Genomic DNA, 8,469 nt, shown 5'->3' with positions numbered 1-8,469 from the left:
ATAAAAAACTTTGATTTAAAAAAAAAAAAATTACATGCCCTATTTGAAACATGAACATTTTTTTGGACTTGACTGTCCCTTTAAACCTCTTGGCTGTCAAAGAGGGCTACAAGCTATCTAGCTAGCTATAGGGATAACATACCTTATTGTTTTTATTCTTGTAGTAGATAGTTTCAGCTTACATATCCTAGGATGTTACAAATATATATTTAAGGCATTGAGTAGTTGTTTAATGTACTCCAGATGTTGTAACAATATTTCATTTCCCTCTGTCTAACAGTATATGCAATGTTTTCACTGAGTTTTTATCCTTTTGTTTCAGGCACAGGTTGTTTACTCCAAATGTGTCTAAAGATAGTAACCGCTGTGAACAATTCATCATTAATCCAGCCAGGTTTCTCATTGCTTCATTTTGGAAGCCATGTGTTTTTCTTTGGACAGAAAGGTTGGCCGAAGCGTTCCTGCCCAACGGGTGTCTTCCTTCTTAATCTGAAATGTAACGAATTGAGGTTGAGGTCTACCACATTCAGTAATAATTCTTGTTACCTCCCTCCACTGAGATACCCAGCTATTACTCAACTGCCATCTAGTTCAAATGATGAGTCTACTCAATACCTCATCCATGGTGGAAAGACCCCAAACAATGACATTTCTCACAAATTATATATCATGTCCATGGTGCCATCAGTCAACAAGAAAATTATTCTGTGTTGTATGGAGAAAGATCTATTGGGAGATATTCCAGAGGCAAGGTATGGACATTCCATAAATGTGGTCCACAGCAGGGGAAAGTCTGCAACAGTGCTGTTCGGTGGGAGGTCATATGTGCCATTAAGTAAAAGAACAACAGAGAATTGGAACAGTGTTGCTGACTGTCAGCCACTCATATATCTTATTGACCTGCAGTTTGGATTATCTACCTCATACAACCTACCTGAGCTCCAAGATGGAATTTCTTTCCATGTTTCCTTAGCAAAACATGATACTGTCTATATTATGGGTGGCCACTGCATTGAAAGTAATTGTAGATCTACAAATATTTACAAGATTAAAGTAGACCTTCCTCTTGGGAGTCCAGCTGTCACATGCACAGTCATGCAAGGCAGCTTGTCCTTCTCTAGTGCAATAGCAACACAGATCAGTCTTGAAGAATTTATGATAGTTGGCGGATATGAGTCTGACAGTCAAAAAAGATTTATTTGCAACAGAGTTTGCATAAAAGAAGACACCATTGACATTCAGAAATCTGAGACACCTGAATGGACAGGCGAAATTAAACAAAGCAAGACATGGTTTGGGGGGGATATGGGACGTGGTGCAGTGTTATTAGTAATCCCAGGAGATAATAAACACCCATGCTCAGAATCCAGCTATTTCCTGTACATTTTAAACTTTGGAGAGGATGAGCAAATAATGCAGAGTTGCAGCCAAGGCTCTACAGAGGAGCTGGAGGATTCTATGCCACTAGAAGATTCTGAAGAGTTCACATTTAACAATGATGGAAACCTGTTTGATGAGGACACTTATAATGAAGATGATGAAGAAGACGAATCAGAGACGGGTTACTGGATCACATGTTGCACTGACTGCCAGGTTGACATTAACACTTGGGTACCATTCTATTCCACAGAACTCAACAAACCATCTATGATCTATTGCTCCAATGAAGGTGGTCACTGGGTGCACTCTCAGTGCATGGGCCTTTCGGAAAATATGTTAATCTACCTGTCGGAGAACAACGTCAAATACTTCTGCAATGAACATGTTAAGCTTGCCAAAAGTCTTCAGACTCCGAGAAAAACTGCTCCTCTAAAGAAGCCATGTCTGAAGACAATACGCAAGAAAAATGTCCCTAGTCGACTATCAGCAGTACAGAAATCATTCCTAAGACGTCTATTTGAGTAGAGTTTGCAACAAATGTTCATTTTATGGAAAACATGTCACTGCATGTTAAAGCCAAAAATGTGTTCTCCTCACATTATTATTATAAAATCCAACATTTTACTGCATATTATTAGACGAACATTGTTCACAATACTGTTAAAGGGACACTGAACCCAAATGTTTTTTTTTTCGTGATTCAGATAGAGCATGCAATTTTAAGCAACTTTCTAATTTACTCCTATTATCAACTTTTCTTCGTTCTCTTGCAATCTTTATTTGAAAAAGAAGGCAAAAGCTTTTTTTTTTGGTACAGACTCTGGACAGCACTTTTTTTTATTGGTGGATGAATTTATCCACCAATCAGCAAGAACAACCCAGGTTGTTCACCAAAAATGGGCCGGCATCTAAACTTACATTTTCAAAAAAGATACCAAGAGAATGAAGAAAATTTGATAATAGGAGTAAATTAGAAAGTTGCTTAAAATGTCATGCTCTATCTGAATCAGTGTCCCTTTAATGAAGATTTAAAGGAACAGTAAACACCTTAAGATTTCAATATAAAATGTTTAGTTATGCGTAATTTAAACAACTTTTCAATATACTTTCATTATCTATTTTGCCCTCTCTTCATGTAATTTATCTCTCAAAATTGTTATTCTCAGAGCTGGAATTGCACCATTAGTTACTTCGCAAGGCTAACCCTGCTACACATATTTTTCTAATTGAATGTAGCTGATAACAACTGCAAAACAATGCATTTGTATACTAATATCATAACCATGGCTAGCCTTGTTGTCTGTAGTCTCAAGCCCAGACTGGCTCCTCCAGATAAGTGGCGACCTTCAACAAGTAAATTGAAAAGTTGTTTAAAATTTCATGGCCTATCTAAAACATGAAAGTTTAATTTTGACTAGACTGTCCCTTTGTTTTCCAAAAATGTCTACCATTTTACATTAACAATTAACACCCAATATTCAGAACTTAATGATATGTTATGATTACACATGCATGCTATGGCCATGATATTCAAAACCTCTCCACTCAAGTTAGCTATTCTAAAAGGATCCAGCACTGTGAGATCCCTAGTTAAATTTTCAAAAGGAAAGTTTTGCTTTACTTCTCCAAGGAGCGTTCTCTACATTTCTGGATGCGTAAGAGAGAAAATATGACAGTTCTGCTGCATTTACACTTTGTGCTTTGTATTCTATATCACTTTACATTTCAGATTACATTTTATTACATTTATATTTTGCACTCTCTATCTTGTATTGTATTTTGTACACAGCAGTGTTTTTAGGATTGTGATTTGACAAATTCTGATATTGCTTTCACAGTTTCTGTGTAACTTTAACAAACTAGGCTTATACTTTGTATATTTATGTGTATCTTTCGCAAACTAGATTGCACTTTGTATTTCTTCTATTTAAATTAAAACTGAAAACTGTTAGCTTCATTTTCCAAGAGAACATCATTACGTCCTATGGGCAAGATAATCAAACATGATCTAGTTTGGAGAGTGAATATAGTGCTCACTTTACAGGGCAGTACTCACTGAATTTTCTAAGAACAAGGGAGGAACCTAGAAAAATCAAAGAGATGCCTTCCATAAAACGAAACAACAAAATTTCACAATGGGAGAGGGAAGGTAACTGGAGAACACCTGGGGCTGATATAAAATCTAAGTTTGCATCAATTACAATCACCTGGATACAGCTGGCAAGACAAATCAGGGAGACCAGCATGTTTAAACTACTTTCAAAATTTCACAAGACTGGTGAGAAAGCTTCAGAAATACCCTGTGAACTCCCCTGTTTAGCCCAGGGAACTGCCCTGTCCCTCCCATTTTCTGAAGCTGTCAGTTTTAGTTTACAATGCAGCAAATACAATGTGCCATGTAATTTGTAAAAGATACACATAAATATACAAAATATGATCCTAATTTGTTAAAGTAACAAAGAAACTTTTGAAAAGCTAGAAAACACCCATGTTTTTTTTACCAAACCCCAAAAAGCTACTTTTTCAGAATTTGTAAAATCACTGCTAGATCTAAATGCATTAAAATGAGAATGTGTAAAGCTTAAATGCAATAACAATGAAAGTACACAATCTGAAATATAAAACAATATAAAATACATTGCACAAAATGTAAGTGTAACAAAACTCTCATATCATGCAGTGCTATATTGCACTGGCCTTGTCTCTCCTTCACATAGATAAATGGGAGAAATCTTGCAGTGATAGAGAGTTCTGCCTTTTTTCTTTTGAATATTCAGTGTGTTCAGCCCCTGTGAATTATAAACTACAGTTTCTCTTCAAGGTGGAGAATCTTTGAATATCAGGGCCTTAGAGACACATTAAAATAGACTGTGCCAGAACCATATGATTAAATATTATCTCCAATAAATAATAAAAATATGTGGATCCCAGAAATGCTACACAAAATATGTATTAAGCACCATCCCATATACTGTTATCAACCCAAGGTAATCCTTACGCATAAAACATTTGGTGTAAATATGTATGAAGTAAATCTCTGATGGAAACCATGATTTTTTATTTACCATAAGACAACCTAAGGTATTGATCTAGGCCCTTTTTGGTATATTTAATGCAACTATTTGGCCGCCATATACAATCACATAAAATAAATCATTAACTTTTTGCAAACTTTGGGTTTCTTACTGAATTTATTTACATATAACTACTGCAATCATATGACAAATAAGGTTGCTAGATGTCCAGTATTCAACCGGCTATACCAGTATTCCTGCAGACTGTACTGTAAAATATTCAAAAAATTACACGACACTTAAATGATCAGTGTTTTAAAGTTCCAGAGTTTTAGCTAATCGTGAGGTCTCCTATGCTTTAATGCATTACAAATAGGGAGCAGGAAGAATTAAGTGGCAGTCAACTGGGTCAAATCACGATTGTGTAACTAGCAATCAAAAAGGCAACATTATTGATTGTATGTTACTGTCAGCCAAAGGGCAAAATGGCTGCTGAATTGTGAAAAATATACATGGATAGATCAAGAGTGGGGGCTAATGGGAGGTATTGCATGACTCAACCTACTATACTGCCCAGTCACCTAGAGTCCAGTATTTTTGTGGAGAACACCTGGTAACCCTAATGACAAATTTTGTAAAAGCTTCTCTGAGATCCCCTTTGTTCAGAAAGAGCAGACATGCATGACTTTGACATTGCTTTTTGGCAATTAGAATGCAGTTTATTTCAGCTGCACACCTTACTTGAAATTCCTGTGGAGACATTGGAACCTTGTCACATATTTGGTGGTCATGCCCCCCTCTGCAACCCTATTGGAACTCTCTTGAGAAGGCTCTGCAGCCACTAGTTGACCCCGCGTTTCAATTATCCCACATGGCAATACTATTTGATGACATACCCAAACCCAATGCAAATTTAGACTCTCCTTGATTCAGATCTGCATAAATGGGGCTAAATCTCTAATAGCGAGAAAATGGAAAGCTTGTATTATACCCACTTTTTAGAGTGGAAGAAAATGACACAGGAACTGTTGTTACTGGAAAAATACTCTTATTTTTTTAATTTTTTTTTAATATCATTTTTATTAGGGAGGACAAAATGCACAAATAAAACAGGATTCCATGATGCTGTCATATTACAACAGTGAATGGTTGTTCATTACAATGTCAGAGGGTAGAATACAAGTTCCATGTTTAACACATTATTTACCATAAAAGGATAACAGTTGAAAATTGTATTTCAGTATATGTCCGAAAATGGGAATGGCAGTGGTGCAAAAGTCCTGATCCCAAACTCTTCTTTTTCCTTTTTCTTTTCAAAGTACAAAACCGTAAACCTAACTAAACAATATAACCCTAACTAACAAGTGCAAATAGTAAAACCTCTGTCTGAGGTAACTGTTACGGACCTGTCAGGGCAGGACCGCTACAGTGCTGAGGCCTGGCTGGGGAGAAAAAAAAAAAAAAAAAGAAAGGATATTGTAGTGGTAATAATAGGGGAGGAGGGTGGAGAGGGAGATAAGAATACAGGGAGGATACGGAGTTTGACATAATATCCCCTATAGATTTTTAGTTGAGTAAGTGGTCCCAGTCTCCCCTAAGTGTGTCCTCCATGAAGGCAACTGAGTCCTTAAATGGTCTGAGAATTAGCCTCTGGACCTCCAGCTCAAAAGTGAGTATAAGTCTGCGCCATTTACGTAGGAACAGACTTAATCTATTCTGGACATCGGGTCTCACATCCATCTGTTCTATGAAAATTTGTGATTTTAGCAGATTTTTGAAACCTCTAAAAGAGGGGCCTTTGTCTGCTATCCAGTGTTGTAGTAAGTGTTTCCTAGCCACTAAAATAACTAGGCTTAGTATCGAGTCCTGTTGCCGGAGTCTCTCATCCCACAACAGAAATATTATAGTCTCAGGGAGTATGTCAATCTGTATCTGTAACCGCCTTCTCAACCAGAATTGTATCTTACCCCAGTATTGCCTAATTGGGGGGCAATCCCATATGTAATGGAAAAGCCCGGGGTTAGCTAAGGCGCATTTGGTACACCTGTTCGGGCAGGATGGAACCCATTTTGCCAGTGCCCTTGGGGTGAGATAGGCCCTGTGCAAGAAACGTATTTGAGATTCTCTGTACGAAGCTGACAAAGTCGCTTTCCTGTTTTTTTCCAAGCTGTTCCTTACTTCTATCCAAGAGACCTCTCTCATACCCTCTCTAACCCAACCTGCCTGTATCGAAGACTGATGAGAAGTGGAAAGGTGGTGTAGGAGTGTATGGTAAATTTCCGAAAGCGAGAACCTTCCCATGACATATAGTGTCTGAGAAAGGCGGAAGGGAGAGCCCTCCCAAAAATCTGCACCGTCTCTGATCAGCGCCCCCACATAGTGACAGACCTGTAAGTAGGCATAGAAATGAGCTCTTTTTATATTGTAATCTCTCTGCAAAGCCCCAAATGTTTTGATAGTTTTTGTTAGCGGGTCTAACAAGTGTTTAAGTGAAGACAGCCCCCGCGTCTCCCAAATGCGAAAAGGCAGGGTCTCAGAGCCTGCCGGAAAGTCTGGGTTTCTCCTAATAGGTAAGTAAGGAGAGGCATGACAAGTTTTACCCATGTATTTATGTGCCAGTAACCAGGCCTTCAAGGGGTCTTTGTATAGCATGCTAAGACCCAGGGGTCGCAGGGATCTTGCGTCTGGCACGTGTGGAAGGTAAGCCAAAGAGACATTACCCAGTACCGCCTGTTCTAGATTTGTACGACAAAAGTGTCCAGTGCCAACCTGCCAATCCACCACCAGTCGGGTCAGTGCGGCCCAATTGTATAGCCGAAAGTCTGGGAGCGCCAGACCTCCGTGGAGAAAGGGCAAGCTAAGCTTGTCTCTTGAGATCCTTGATTTTTTCCCCTGCCAGATAAAGGCTCTCACTGCCGAATTTAAGAGTTTGATATCGGATTTGTTCAAAAGTAAGGGGAGCATGAGCAATGGATAGAGCAATCGGGGGAGTACCACCATCTTGAGTAGGGCCACCCTTCCCGACAATGAAAGTGGAAGAGATCTCCAGCTGTTCATCTGAGCCTGAAGTTTCGCGCAAATAGGGGTCAAATTGTTAGCATATAGTCTGTTGGGGTTAGCTGAAATCCTAATACCCAGATATGTGATATCCTGGTTGGCTACCGAGAAGGGGTACCCCGCATCCAAGCCCCCCACGCGGTTCAACCAGAGGATCTCCGATTTTTGCACATTGACTTTATAACCGGAGAACAGGCCAAATTCAGCAAGAATCTGAAGAATGTCAGGCAGGTGCGCTTGGGCGTCCTGCACGAAGAGGAGCATGTCATCCGCGTACAGAGCCAGATGCTGCGGAACACCCGCAATATCGATACCTGGAAAGGCCTGACGAAGCTTGATGGCTAATGGCTCCAAAGCTAAATTGAAAAGGAGGGGTGACAAAGGGCACCCTTGCCTAGTACCCCTGTGCAACCGAAGGCTGGGAGAGAATATATTGTTCACTAGCACATTTGCCATTGGTGCCTGATAGAGATTTTTGATAAGGGTAAGGAAGGGACCGGTGAAGTTGGCTTTGGCCATGGTGTGGAACAGATGACCCCACTCCACACGGTCGAAGGCCTTTTCCGCGTCCAGGGATAGCAGAAAGGCCTCCGGTCTATCTTCCCTATGACCACGGGCACCCGCCCAGAAGTGTTGGACAATCTGTAAGACCTTCGCACATTAACCGTCGATGAACGCGCATACATGAAGCCCGTCTGGTCCTCATGGATGATATTGGGCAGAATAAACTTCAGCCTCTCGGCAAACAACTTGGTAAGGATCTTATAGTCCGAATTCAATAAAGAAATCGGCCTATAAGACTCAGGTAGCAAACAATCCTTACCCGCTTTATGGATCAATGTGATAGAGGCCAACAGAAATTCCGGGGAGGGGGTTTTCTCCCCTTCGGAATAGGCAGAGAACAGATCCACGAGGGAGGGGGCCACTTGCGGTTTGAGTAGGCGATAGAATTCAATCGGTAGGCCATTGGGACCAGGCGCCTTACCCATTGACATGCTCATGATGGTTCTTTCTACCT

At 39.9% G+C, this 8,469-nt stretch overlaps 1 protein-coding gene across 1 annotated transcript; it reads left to right on the top strand.

The window, feature by feature from the left end:
- The first annotated feature begins 342 nt into the window (after positions 1-342).
- RAG2 (recombination activating 2) lies at positions 343-1,905 on the top strand. The gene has a single exon (XM_053688879.1). The coding sequence runs from the start codon at positions 343-345 to the stop codon at positions 1,903-1,905; it is 1,563 nt and encodes a 520-aa protein (XP_053544854.1).
- The last annotated feature ends 6,564 nt before the right edge of the window (positions 1,906-8,469 follow it).

This window comes from Bombina bombina, chromosome 7 (assembly GCF_027579735.1).
Source record: "Bombina bombina isolate aBomBom1 chromosome 7, aBomBom1.pri, whole genome shotgun sequence".
Taxonomy (NCBI): Eukaryota; Metazoa; Chordata; class Amphibia; order Anura; family Bombinatoridae; genus Bombina; species Bombina bombina.
The sequence above is the reverse complement of the archived record's forward strand: the minus strand, read 5'-3'. Positions and strand labels throughout refer to the sequence as shown.

Coding starts and splice junctions, on each gene's coding strand:
- RAG2 (XM_053688879.1), top strand. CDS start 343: ATGTGTCTAAAGATAGTAACCGCTGTGAACAATTCATCATTAATCCAG.